Source organism: Pezoporus flaviventris, unplaced genomic scaffold, assembly GCF_033815535.1.
Source record: "Pezoporus flaviventris isolate CSIRO_AGI_PZ_B2104156 unplaced genomic scaffold, CSIRO_AGI_Pfla_v1 ptg000036l, whole genome shotgun sequence".
In the NCBI taxonomy this organism is placed as follows: Eukaryota; Metazoa; Chordata; class Aves; order Psittaciformes; family Psittacidae; genus Pezoporus; species Pezoporus flaviventris.
Window position 1 is genome coordinate 16,269,721 of NW_026892584.1, and position 14,740 is coordinate 16,284,460.

Here is a 14,740-nt window from a genome sequence, read left to right on the forward strand (position 1 = left end):
CATGATCAGGCAGTGTGCGCTCACAGCCCAGAACGCCAACCGTATCCTGGGCTGCATCAAAAGGAGCATGACCAGCAGGTCAAAGGAGGTGATCCTGCCCCTCTACTCTGCTCTCGTGAGACCTCACCTGGAGTACTGTGTGCAGTTCTGGTGTCCTCAACATAAAAAGGACATGGAACTGTTGGAACAAGTCCAAAGGAGGGCCACGAGGATGATCAGGGGACTGGAGCACCTCCCGTATGAAGACAGGCTGAGAAAGTCGGGGCTGTTCAGCCTGGTGAAGAGAAGGCTGCGTGGAGACCTCATAGCAGCCTTCCAGTATCTGAAGGGGATCTATAAGGATGCCAGGGAGGGACTCTTTGTTATGGACTGTAGTGATAAGAGAAGGGTTAAAACTTAAACAGGGGAAGTTTAGATTGGATATAAGGAAGAAGTTCTTTACTGTAAGGGTGGTGAGGCACTGGAATGGGTTGCCCAGGGAAGTTGTGAATGCTCCATCCCTGACGGTGTTTAAGGCCATGTCAGACAGAGCCTTGGGTGACGTGGTTTAGTGTGAGGCCCATGTCAGGGGGGGTTGGAACGAGATGATCTTAAGGCCCTTTCCACCCCTAACTGTTCTACGATTCTATGATTCTATGATTCACTATACAGTGTACCATTGGTTCTTCATGGAAATCCTTTAAAAACTTGTCTTTGCTGTTATTCTAAGGTACAGCAAATTTCATTAATAGGCTTATATTCATGAAACTATCTACAAATTAAGAGTGGTGCTTTATACAGTTTTAACTGTTCTGTTTGTTTTTTTTTTTTTTAATTATTTTTTTGTTTGTTTCCAGGAGAAATTATCTAGATGTTGTGACAAACCTAAATCTTCAAACAAACTAATTTTATATTTTGTTATGCTGATTATTGTAGAAGCTGCATTGCTTTTATGGATTAGGTACTTTCTGGCAAAAATCGGACATTTGTGCTGGTTCTTCTAGGAATCACTTGTTTTAAATGCCCTGTATAGCTTTCAAATTCTGGTAGCAGGGTAGTATGTCCAACACTTCAAAATGGAATTCTGCTTTTCTGCCTCTGTTCTTTCCCTATTTGACATTCAAATTTGTATGGTTGAGTAACTTCTCACATGTGTTGTGACATAAGAAGAGTAGCTTCAGCTGCCATTCTGTCAGCTGCAATTGTTTATTTCTTTGTCAACTACCATTTTATGTAAACAGAAGGAATCTATCTTCCTGGTTACTGGCTAAGATGACAAGGACATCTTCCTGAAGGTTGAACCGTTGATGACAACAGGATATTTGTACTTTTTCAAATGTGACTGCATGTTTCAATTTTTAAACATGGACTGTAGCTATCTTACAGTTTTATCACTTAGTCTACTATAATGTGACTTTTACCTTTGTGTTATTAAGTGTTTTTTTTCACACTGGGTTGGAGCAGGGCTGTGCTTTTGGTATCTCTGTTTTCGTACCATGTGTCTTCATTCCTCCCTTAAAAGGAATCTTGTCTCTTAACTTCCACCTTCATAATTTCCTAGTTGTGCTGGAGTGTCCTTGAATAGCAATAACAGGCTTCATTACCAATATTCAGAACAGCAGTGGCTTCCGAAACCCATTGTGTCCATAGTGTGTAAAAAAAGATGCAGGGAACTTATTTCATACCTTTGGGAGTTTGCTTGCAATCTATTCACTCTAAACAAGGGTTATTTCCATGTAAATTTCCATAGCCTATCTTCTATTATCAAACATCTTAATTTTGGGTTTTTGTAGGCAAATAGCACAGCCCTTTCTCAAATCTCTACTTCCCAGAAGAGCAAAATGTATTATGCCTACTTTTGAAGCAGTTTTTGAGACATGGAAGTGGGTTATATTTGCTTAGACTGGTTATTTAATGTGATAAATATTTGCTGTCTGTAAAGGAATTGCTTTTTTAAAACTGGTAACTCTCTGAAAAACAGAATGCATTCTAATTTTTGTGATGGATAGAACCCTGTTGTTGGAAAGAACCATACATATGATGTTGTCAGAGTATCATGGCTGTAATAGCTTTTCAGGTCTATAACAAGTTTATTTTAAAACAAAATTTGTTTTATAAGCTGTATTATAATATGAACTATATCATCTGTTCTTCAGCTGTTTTATTTTAAAAAATGTACTTGACATGTCTCCAAATATTTCTGTGGTTTTCAAAAAAATTATTGTCTGGTTTCATATGGATGATAAAACTAAAACAATGATAGGGTTCAAAAGAATGCTGTGGCTTTTAAAGCCACCATGTTTAACATTTTTGAGGTTTGAAATCCAAAGTATTTTTGGCAACATTGAATGGTCTCATATAATAAAAGCTTAAAATAAGATTAGATTTTGACAATAATTATGTTTTAAATTAGCTATATTGTTTATATAAATAATGAAAACAGTATATAAAAAGTTTGTCTATCCACTTTGTTAAAGATTTGATGGGATTGCTGTTATTACGACTGTCATTGAATCAGAAAAGGAATTATAACACAGCAACTTTTCTTCCTCAAACTTCAGATTATCCAAGTGAATTAGAAATAAATGAATTTCTTAATGAACCAGAAAAAATGCATGTCAAAAATAAAAATAATAAGGATTTCATTAAAAAGAACATAGAGGTAAGCATTAACACATAAAATCATTGACATTTTGTTAAATGTTAACTAAAAATATTGTGTAAATACTTCTGGAACCAGTTTTTTGTTTTTGTGGGTTTTTTTTTGTTTGTTTTTATTTTGAGTCAGGAACATTAAAAGCTAATTAGGCATAAATGAAAAAATCTTGCTGTTAAAAAGTGTTGCTTATGGTAGAGTATTCTATAAGATAGTTCTCATCTTGGATGCTTATGTTGGTGGGGATAATACTGCTGTGTATTTGCTAAAGAGTATTGGAAACTGAATTGTTCTGTTTGTGTCTGGACATAGCTAGTTTTGAGGGCAAATATTTCCTAAGACTTTTGTTAAGTGCATTTGCTATTAAGTTAAAGGAGGTGCTCCTAAGCATAGTTAAGGAATAGGTATGCAGGTTGCTGAAGTATAACCTGCATGGGACTGTTATTTACAGAAGACTTCTTTCTGTCAGAAAATAGATGCCTTGATTTTCATACTTTTTTTTTTTCTATGAAGTTCTAGTAGCTGTGATACTTTTTCATCTAGTAAAAAATATCCACCCCGCTGCTATGTCAAAAACGACTATAAAATTATCAGTTTTTATGTAGGCATCTAGATTTTTCTGTCAGAGTGATAATTTTTATTATGGGAATAAGCATGATTTGGATGTTAATTTCACAGAGTTTAAGCACTTTGTTTTGGTGCTGTGTGAGCTAATGGACTTCTAAGTTTTTTTGGTTTTTTGTTTGTTTTTGTTTTTTTTTAAATATTTCAGCTAGCAAAGGATTCAGGAAACCATTTCATGCTTGAGGAAGAAAGAAAAAGGCTAATTGAACTACTGAAAGACACAGAAGATGGAATTGAATTGCAAGGTCCTGAGGTATGGAAATTTGTGCTGTTCTTCTTTATTTGGCTTATTTTTATGGTAAATCTAAATTTGACTTGGTTTTAGTCCTACCATGAAGTAAATCACTGAGCTATGAGACAAAAGCTGGACAAATCCAATTGCTCTTTTGTCTTCAAGAATGAATTTTCATTGGCTTCTTTGTTAATTTTACTAACACTTGGACATGCCTGGCCTCAGAAAAGCAATAGAACCTGAAAGTTAGACATGGGTGGAAGGAGCCTCAGAAGGACACTTGGTGAAAAAGATGACCTATTTTCTCTGCATAAAATGTGAAGTTATGGCCTATCAATCTGAGTGGCTAGTGCTGTAGTTTCAGGTAAAGGGGTCAGCAACCATTTCAGAAAAACTCTTCAGGGTAAAAAAGTGTTACTGCTTCTAGGAGAGTCTGTGCCTCAGAATGATTCCCAGTGATGTGAAGACATCAAACAGTCTTTTGATCTTGTAGTTACTAGGAGATGCCCTTTATCTGATACTACTTTGAGGGGAATATCACAGTGAAGGAGTGTTTGGGGCTCTGTGTTTCACAGAAGTAATCATAAGGCTGTCAGGATGGGAAGATAAAATTTGGGTAGAAAAATGAATCATACTAGGAACTTACAGCACTTTTCAACATTATATAGTAAGTTATGTATTTTCATAGAATGAATATCCTCTATGTAAGCTTGATATAATACTTAAAGAAACCTGCATTTTAATAAACAAGAAGAAATATTGGGGAAAATGCTTGTGTTGTGTAAAGAAATTCGGTGACCTTTCTAATTTGTTTTACGTTTAAATGAACATTAAGTCTATAGTAATATTATGAGCTTTTCCACAGCATTTATAAGTATACACTGAATCACAGTACCTAAGAAGAAAGATGTGAACTCTGTGTAGAATGAACAAAGTATATCCAAAGCCTAGTTTCAGTTTAATTTATATAGCTAAAGTGATCTGGAGTAAATTATTTTTCAGTAGGTTAAATAACAGCTTAGGTGTGAAAGAAAGAAAAAAAGGCAAATGCAATTTAGTTTTCTAAATTGTCTCTTCCTGTATTTTTTTTAAAAACAATTTTTTAATAAGGTGATGAAGACATCAAAGAGGTGATGTTCTACATTACTGTTTTTAAAAATGTGTCTAAAATCCATCTTCATAAATTACCGTTTCAGACATGGGGTAAGGTTGGAGCTCAGGATTTTCTTCATCTGAATGGAAATGGAGAACTAACTTACCCATGGTTCAGAACATTAAACAAATCTGTAATTTACCCAACTTCAGTGTGATTTCTAGGTTGAAACTCATTCACTCTGTAGTCCAAAACTTTTCCCTTTACTCTAGGGGAACTAGTAAATATACACTGTGTTTTGTCATTTTCAGAGCTTTGTGGGTCAAATAAAGTTAAGGAGTCTGTATAAGTCGGGAAAACCTGATGGTCAAATGACTAAGATTATATAATGTGCAGTACTTTAACAGTAACTGTTCATTCACAGTTAGTAAGATAATGTAGAAGCACAGAAACATAACCTTTGCTGATCATTGGTATGTAAAGGTTTAAAACTATCAGCCATGCTAAGTGCTTATGCTCATGAGATGAAAAACTTCTGTAAAATTATACCAGTCTTCCTGCTGGCCTGACACTTGTTCCTGCACTTTACATAGAAACCTTACTTATTTTTGGACATGAATGCTGAGGTTGCAGATTGACTTACTTATGTGTGTAAAATACTCATCAGTTAATAACGTTGCACAGGTATTTGGTTTAGCTGACATAGTTTAGCACTCAAAACAATACAGTGGAAGGCTCTTTGGCCTAATGTTCACCTACTGGTTGGGAGAGTTGATTTTTATTGTACTTCTGAATTTGTTGCGTATTAGAAGAATGAAGTTAAAGCTCACTTGATCATAATTTAGTTAATCTTTTGTCTGTGCATTTGGAAAAGATCTGCTTGCAGCAGGATTGGCATTAGAATCCTGTGTAAGGGTGACAGACTGTTCAGCTGTAACAGTACTTCATGCAGTCTAATAGGAAGAAACCGTAGGGAGAGCGTTGTGGCTGTTCTTTCCTCATCAAGGACGTGTTTCAGTGTGAGGACATAAAACTATAGAGGTTTTACTATTTATATCAGATATTAAATAGATCACAGGATGTGTGTTGCTGTATCTTCTTGACCAATGGACAAGAATGGGAAAGGTGATTTATGGGTTAGTCTAGTCTGTACTCGATCATCTCTTCAAAGAAAACAGCTCCTAAATCTAAAACCAAAGTACAATAAAAGAAAGGTTTAGTTACTTAAACGTGTCTAGTCTGGAGATGAATTTGTTGTGTCTCACATTTGAATTTTATTATGGGTGAGGCATTTCCTGTGGCAGCTCTATAGGAAAGATCATGAGGAAATTATCAGGTAATGAGTAATCTAGACCGCTTCAAGAGGGTCCAGGTAACTGTCCAGCTGATGGCTACTTTCATCTTATTTCTTACTAACTTTTACAAAACTGATGCAACCACGCTGGCTAAAGTAGTGTTTTGGAGGTTATCAATCAAGGCAGATCTGGCTATGCTGTATGAATTCCTCTGTATAGTGTAATGTGGATCAGGTTAAATCAACTTAATTTGACTTGGACTACTAAATATGTCAAATATCCAAGCAGTATTTCTCACTTTTTTAAAAAAGTGTTTTATGAGTATTTAAAATACTTTAGAAGTACATATTCATGCTAATCTAATTTTCAAAGCTGCAGGGGTATAGTTTGTTTCAGATGTTCCACAAGCACTGACTGTGCTGTTATAAAAGTATTGTTCTGAGTTAATACACAGGAAACATTGGCAGGACAGAAGTTTATTTTCCAGGCAAAGCTATCTTGCAAATACAGAAGAGAATGTGTGAGTCCATTTAACTCTGGAATAAAGTGACTAATAGAGTAATTTGGTTACTTGGAGCACTGGGATATGATGGCATGGGATGCAAACAGTGAGCTGTAGCTAGTGAGCCCAGGTGCAGCTTGACTGACTCCTGTAGAGTCATTTCTGTGTGTTTGCACTGTGCCCTTCAATGTCGGATTAGGGGTGGTTAACATGACATCAGTGTAGTACCACATTGGTTACCTATGATGGTCACTGTCTCACCTGAACAGATGCTTCGACAAAGCTGGCAAGCTTCTAGAGATATTTCTGCATGGCTCTTCTGGAGTCAGGTCATGTCCAGTCAGGCTTGCTACTTGTGTTGTCATACTTGTATGAGAAAGCATTAGAAGAACTGATTTTGTTTCACAGAAGAGATGACTCTGTCTTCTTTTTAATTATCTTTTAAATTTTACGTGGCATGGAGATAACTTGTGACTGGTGTTGGGGCATTCTTTTTTTCTTTTTGTAACTAATATCCTTTACGATAATGGGGATGAACCAGAGGTGACCTCATAGTAGTGGTATCATAATTGGAAGCTGGTGTCTCCTCCTTTTCTGTGGACACTACTGCTTGAATAGCCAGAGGACTAATCTGGAAGGTGCAAGACAGAATTTGCAGTCTTAGGGGAAGTTGGCCCTCTTCTGTTAGGAAAACGAAACCAGTAATACTATCCCACATCCCTGCTTGGCCCTTCTAAGGTCCGGTGTTTCTTTGTGCTCAGGACAGAGACATAATCTGCTAATGTCCTTCCCACTGAATGATGGTTGTGCAGACTTACTTCCCTGAGTATGAGACTGGAGTGCCAGGTTGCTGTGGGGAACCTGCATCTCTTTATGAACATGAGCTCATTTGAGTTAAGAGGGCCAAGCTTATTTATAATATGCAACTGTCTGTACTAGGAGCACATATACATATTTGTTAGTCAGCTGTTAACTGCAATCAAGAGGAAAAAGCCACATAAATCACAAACAGTAAAAGAACTGTTTTTTGTCTCTCCCAGTGTTTCTTGTGATAACATACTGGGGCTCTAGAAAGGTGGCAGCTACTCACCTCAGAGCAGTGCCTTTGCTTTCCTGTGGATGGCCAATTTTCTTCTTTGGTGATACATTGCAAGTTTTGTATTGGATCTCACACCCTCATTTTGAGATTTGGCTCCAGGTGGTTTCTGCCATGGCATCAATGTCTGCAGTTTCATTCCAAGCCTGGTTTTGACTTGGATTTGTCTTTTTTAGAAGCAAAAGATAGTTGATGTCTCAAGTTGGCTGTATGGTCAACTATCTGTACAGTTCCTTGGATTTAAGCTGTAATATGGTGTCTCAAGAATAAGTGTGCAGACAAGGAGCGCTGAGATGCAAGGTGTAACAAAAGTAATTCAGGACGATGTTGAAGACAATCCTGGTGCAATTTGAGGGCTGTGCTTCTCCACTTCAGTATTAGCATTGGAAAATGTGAGCTTATAGCAGCATGTTCTTTGTGTTTTCTATCTTAGGACTGGTGGAACCACATGTGCCAGATGCTTTTGTCTTTATCCCTATTCTGTGCACTATTTTGCAAAGAAGCGCAGCACTCTTAAGTTGATTTTCATGTGGGCATCAGACAGTGATGCTTGCTGTGCAGCAGTGGACAACATGATCTATATGCAAGTTAGACCATGTCAAGCAATTATTCCTTCAAAAGGAAGTTGAGGCTGCTATGTTGAACAAATACAGAAACTGCAACAAGGGCAGAGTTTGCATCCATGGAAGGGAGCTATGATAGGAATGGCATGATGTGAGACTATTTTAAAGGTTCAACTGACTTGGCTAAGGGGCTATAAAGTGAGGTGCATCCTTCAGAAAAAGGGGTTCACTATCCAAATGCCTTTCTTGACTGTGCAAGAACTTGATCAAGGGAGTCATATAACCTTCAGAACAGATGGGGAAATTGGGAACTGTCTGATTGCTTTGTGGCCAGCTGGCATGGAGGCAAAACATTTGCTTTTAAGCAGTTTTATTTCAGGGCTTTTAGAGTGGCTATTTAGTGAAGATGCAGGCTTTGGACTTTCACAGAAATAAGTAAATAAGGTTGTGTAAACCTAAACAGCAGAAGTCTGTTTTCCTATTACATTTGAACAATGCATGTAAATGCATATGCTTTCTAAAAATTAAATATATTTAATTCTTAAGTCCGTTTTAATTTGCTGCTTGGTTATATCTAAAGGTGAAAAAATGTATGCCTCTATTCTGCCTATATCTGCTTTTGAGTGCTAAGTACATGAATATTTGGCAGGTTTCAGCTATATACTAAAATGTATGAAAACTTACGTTTTATTCTTAGTATGGTTGATTTGAAAAATAAATACACTTGATGTGTAACTGTCTTTCAAGTCTTTGGGAATGATGATTAAATGTTTTCTGTGTCTTTCGATAGGAGGATGTATCATCTGGCTGCCAAGCACCAGGAGAAGGGTACATACCTGACCTGATGGAACTTCATGACCTAAAGGAGATAGACATTAAGCTTCAAGCGCTATTATCTCATAGGGATTTTTCAACTATTTCCAGCTCTCACTCAAAACTTCCAAGCCAGATTTATCAGGTATATTACAGAATTTCAGATTTCTTGTTTGAAGTGTGTGTTGAGATCTGATGTAAGTGAAAATACATTATGTGTCCGTATTTGTATTTTTTGCATTTTTCTTTAGTATCTTCTATTTGTTCTCAAAATAAGTGTGAAAGGATGAAGTGAAATCTTTACCTATAGAAATCATACCAGAAAATGATATGTTAGTATTTTTAGTTGGTATATAATTCAAAGACTGTCTTGTTTTTAACATTTTCTGAGTCCACACTTGCAAGAAAATAGTTCATATGCAGGAATTGGTAACTCGGATGGTTTTCCCTATATGAGGGCCTCAGTGATTTTGTCAGCATGGTGACACGTTACCCATGATAATTAATCTTTGGGAATTAGAATTATTTTTCTTCTTACCTCAGGATTCCAAACGTGCTTCTTAACTTATGATCTGAAAGATGAAGCAATTGCTGATAATATTAAAGATTAGAAAATGTATTGAAATTGTGTTTCCCTTATTTGTAATGGCCTTTGTCTTTTTCCGTTACCAGCAGCAGTAAGAACCTTTGGGGTCTTAGCCTTGGGAAATGATTGTTTGAATTTTGTACATAGAAAACTCCTATTTATCCTCTGCCCTGGTAATGTTATAATGCCCTGTTATAATGGAGCATATAATAAAATACCATAATTCCTATTTTGCACTAATTTGCATAAATCTCATTTACTTCTGTAAAATTTACAGTTTATAACCAGAACAGGTATATCAGAGGCTCTGTAAACAGTGTATGTTGTCAAAACCTTGTTTTCAGTTGCAAGTGTATAAGGGATATATCTCTTTGAATGGCTAAAATACCTGTTTTTTGTTTTTTGTGTTTTTTTTTTTAATAAAGGCACTTTTTTAATGTCATTTTTTTGGATTGACTTCTTTATGACCTTCAGGTTTTGTTTTACCTATAGCAGTGTTTTCTGTTGCTCTAACAGTTTCAGAGGAGTCCCATTTTGATCATGCTGAACTGGGATTTAATGTGTGAAATAGTGACTCCCTAGAGTTGGTAATCAGTTATGCAAATGCTGTTGTCACTCAGTAACTTGAGGTTCATGGACCTGAGCTTGCCAATGATTGCTTGCTTGAAGTTAGTTTGACTGCCTGTGATAATGAATACTCTGTTTGGGAATGTTTGCCCAAGTGGTTGTTGCTTCCTTTTCAGGTAAAAGCTCAGAAGTGTTTGAATGGGATGTATGTGTATGCTTACTGAAGAATAATGCATTACCTTGTTTAATAATACTAAACTTAACGACTGAAAAGAGAGAGTTAATTGCATAAATTACCATTCATTAGTGAAAAGCAGCTGCCCTTCAACTTTGTTTTGCAGGATATAAAAGGCTCTCAGACACTGTAATTCTGGAAAACACAGGATTCCATTTGTCTTTTTTTTTTTTCTTTTTTGTTTGTTTTGTTCAGATAAGCGTATGAGTCATTTTAATAAAAGCTACCAAATAACAGGACTATTTAAAGATGGTTTTATAAATTCAGAGAAAGAACCAAACAGGAAAAATATAAGGTGAAGTGAGTAAAAGGCTTTAGTTATTTAAAACTGGGTTTAGAAGGACACTAATCGTATAAATGCAAAACTAATTTAAAAAAATGCAACAAAACAAAATCTGGAAGCAAAACTTCTGACTCTGCAGCTATCGAGTTCCAGAAGTGTCTTGGTTGTCAGGTGCCTATTTAGTTGACTACAAAATCCTGTAGGTGCTTTCATTCCCATTTCTTTGCATGTCCAGAGCTGCTCTCCTCAGCAGAGGAGAGGGTTGCCTTAGTTTCACTGTGATCCAGACTTCAGGCAAGTAAGTGTTAAATTCTTCCTGAAGCCTGATTTGATCAGAGCAATCTGCATTTGGCATTGTGACATGAATCAATTTGTTTATATTTACCTAGAATTTCAGCAGCTATTTTTTTTTTAATTTTTTTTTTTTTTTTATGGTAAGTGGAGGGGAAAAAAGTTGTCTTAACATTCAGGAACTTGGCTGCTTGATTGATGGCTTGGCTTTGCGAACGAGGATTTGGGAAGGGCTTTACCCATGCTTACTACAAGTGCAATGATGACTAAAAGGGCAATGTAGGATAGGCAAATCTGGCTGGAAAAAAGGCTAGTCCTTCAGGATGTTTCCAAACAAGACTGTCATCTCCTGGGTCAATCTCGAGTGACCAATGTCCTGAACCACCTGCATTCAGGGTTGGGTCTGCAGCTTTCAGTGCACCGTATCACCTTATCACTTGACTGCTTACTGTGGAAGCTTCATACCAGGTCTCGCCTTTAGTCCTATTAGTCCTATGTTCTTGGTTATGGTTATTTTTGTTTTGGTAGGTAAAACGTCACTCTTCATACACAGCAATAACAATTCAAGTTCTGAATTTATTTATGTGAGTTTATTCCCCACACCTTCTGTTTCAAATTAAATTAGTAATTGCTTTTTAAAAAAATCAGGAAGCAGCAGTAGCTGAAAAATTAGTGACTACTTTGAGTTTAGAGAGCTTCCTGTCAAAAGGCATGAAAAATGACAGTTTGTTGCTGCTTGTGATCTTTTTAGGACAGTGGTGTTTATCACTATCAATATTCCCTAATACTGTTATAAATGGGAAGTTTTAATGAATGGCTTCTAAAAAATCTTGGTATTCTTGAGACATCAGTTCTGATTTCAAATAATAGGTGGGTCACAGAGTAATATCAGATTTCTTTGTACTGAATGTCTTTGGAACCTGATCAAAAGCAACTGCTCCCTACCTAGAATAGGTCTGAAGAAATTTAATTGAATGATACATTTGCCAGAAGATCTTGCTTTGTGCTATGTTAATGTGAATGTCACATGCAATACAAAAGCAGTAAGAGTTCTGGTTGTCTGCCCCTTGTTGGGTTTGATTTCAAGTGTTTAATGACAAAATTTTCAATTGCTTCTTCAGCTGATGATAGCAACTAAATGAGGAAGTAAACTAGCTATCGGCACTGGAAGGCTATTATTCTCTGTAAAATCAGTTAGAATTGGGACACATTTAGTAACAGAGCAAATTAAATAGGCACGAATTACCCTATTTGTTCATCCTTGCACATATTCTCTAAATGCTGTGAGAGACAAAAATCCTTGTGAGACTGCGGATCTGTGGTATTCAAAACTGATAGCGATAATCTGATATTATTGAAGTCCCAGGAAAGTTTCTGTTAATTTCTTTTATTTAGGGTTTCAGTTTATATTATATTGCTACTTCTCCCATAAGCAAGGTAAATTCTGTAAACTTAATTGCTAGATAAAGATGTTGGCACAGATGCTATGGAATGCAAATTAGAACGCTCTGCAATATTTTTTTTCTTAGGAGCTTGGTTTTTTTTAAAGTTTTGTTTTTCAAACTAAGGTGCCAAGCTTAAAAAAAAAAAGTCTGGAGCATACAGAATTTATTTTGCATGAGTATAGTTGTTGGAGGACACGAATCTAATTTGGAACATGGCTTTCAGTTCCAATCAGAGACTGATTTCAGTGACGTTAATCTTTCTTCAAAAAATCAGTGCTGAAATTCTTTCTGATTTCCATGAGATGTGGGTTTCATCTGAGTATTAGTGATGAGGAACATTTGGAACAATTGTTAGTGTGTAAATAATTTGCTTGGATTTTAATTTAGAACTTTAGACATAATTAAAACAAAATTAGCTTAAAGTTGCATATCATAAAGTGGTACCTTTTTTTTTTTTCCATCCAAGAATTGCATTAGGTACAACTTTCAAAACACAAACACCACTGGCTCAATGGGAGAGCTACTCTCTGCCACTGATACATACTTTGGCAGGGTATAGGAAATCTGACTCTGAAATCTTTAACAACTGGTTTTAATTATCCTTCAGTACCATCACCGAGCTGTTACAGAGAAGCATACAGATTTGTCTTTTTGTGCAATGAGCCCAGATGGATTCAGAATGCTTTTCCATGATTAATGTTCTCTTTTACATGGAAATGCTTCTCATCAAAACTGCATTTCTCTTTGAAGCATTTCTTTGTTCTGGTGCCAACTTAATTACATATTTAAAAATGCTTCTGTCTTGTTTAATTTGTTCCTTCCTAAAAAATATGAAGTTGAATGTAATCCTTGAAGAGACAGGAAAATGGTAGGGTGAGGAATATGAAATGTAAGACTGTGTGTGATGAGTCAAGTTACCAGCTTGAAAAGCTGGAAAACTACCTGAAAATAAAAGGAAATGGAGATGGTGTTTAGAAAAACAATAATATCTGTCTGTTTGATTGTCTATGAAGATGGCTAATGTTGTGTGTTACCCTTATGAGTTCTTTCATACTTGATTTGGTTTCTTTTATCAGCAAAGTGTTCATTTTTCAGTTATAGCAGTAGACTACAGTTGACAGTTTAAATAAATACTCAAAATAATAAAAATTCTGAAGATATTTGAACGAGTATAGTTGAAACTAATGTTTCAATTAATGAACTCTTTGATGGCCTATACTCTATGCCAGTACTTCACCAAAAATATGATTTTGATAGATATTTATTTCAGGGCATGGTTAGAAGCAGGTTAATAGGCTGATCAGGCATTTTTGTGTCTCAAGAAGATTGTAGGACACTAATACCTTTCATTAGCTGGGATTTTGTTTTTATAGAATTATAAATGTCTATGCAATAAACATTTATAGAATTAATAATGTCTATAGAATAGACATTAGAATTTTGGAGAAAAGGGAGTGCAACAAAAAATGTAGCCATTTCAAATACTGGATATTTCTGTTTTGCACTAGAATTGTTACAGCTTTGGCTGTTGCTAAGTACTTACGTATTTCCTTGTGTAACAGTTTTATTTTCTACTTTATCTTTAAGATACTTAGATCTTTAATCTCAAACTGAGTTCCCCTATGTACACGTGCTGTATAAATCAAACATAAAATATTTTGAAGAATCTGAAATGCTCAGATAAGATGTTTTCTGTGATATAATACTTCCTATGTTCATTTCTGACATCTTGAGAAAACTATTAAAAAATTAGTAAGTGGGGAAAAGTTTCAACTTTACTCATATGTTGTGAGTTCTGATCCATTACTATCCATGTCTGAGAGAAATGAGACTGTAAGAACTACTTCCATGAAAGCAGCAACTTAATGCTTTGTAGTGATCAGATGTCAAATAGATAATTAGGAACAATTATGAAAGGAATACAGAATGAAACAGAAAATATCAGTGTGCTGCTGTATGCATCTGTAGCGCACCATATAGCGGGACCATTGTGCAGTTGTCATCCCTGGATGTCATAAGGAGTACAGAAAAAAAATGGAAAACTGGTTACCAGAATGTTCAGAAGTGTAGAATGGCTTCTATGCAAAGATTGACTTACACAGAGTTTGGAAAAAAGGAGTAAAAGAGAATGTATTTGAAGTGTGCAAAACCATTCTGATCAGAGAGAGGAAAGGGAGAGAGAATAAATTAAATTTTTTTTTTTTTTTTTTTTACCTTATCATCTAATTAGCATTATGTCAGTTGTGGATATTGATGTTGGAGAAATGTTGAGACAAGTACTTTTTACTTCTGGTTTCTTGTAAATGCTTATAGTCCAGGTTTTATCCAGCACACTGATAGGAATTCTTTAGGTGATATGGCAGAAATCAATTTTCAAGAGAAGTTTATGGAGAATAAAGTCATTGTGTTTATCCCAGTTAAGTATTTCTTTTGATAGAACAATAATGTCTTACCAGAGAAGCAACCAGGCTTAAAATGGT

At 35.8% G+C, this 14,740-nt stretch overlaps 1 protein-coding gene across 1 annotated transcript in view; it reads left to right on the forward strand.

The window, feature by feature from the left end:
- FSIP1 (fibrous sheath interacting protein 1) overlaps window positions 1–14,740 on the forward strand; it is an 80,626-nt gene that overhangs the window by 10,762 nt on the left and 55,124 nt on the right. The window contains exons 7-9 of the mRNA XM_061463365.1: window positions 2,541–2,641; window positions 3,408–3,512; window positions 8,834–8,998. Of these exons, the coding sequence (XP_061319349.1) occupies window positions 2,541–2,641; window positions 3,408–3,512; window positions 8,834–8,998 (371 nt within the window). The remainder of the gene's footprint in view (window positions 1–2,540; window positions 2,642–3,407; window positions 3,513–8,833; window positions 8,999–14,740) is intronic.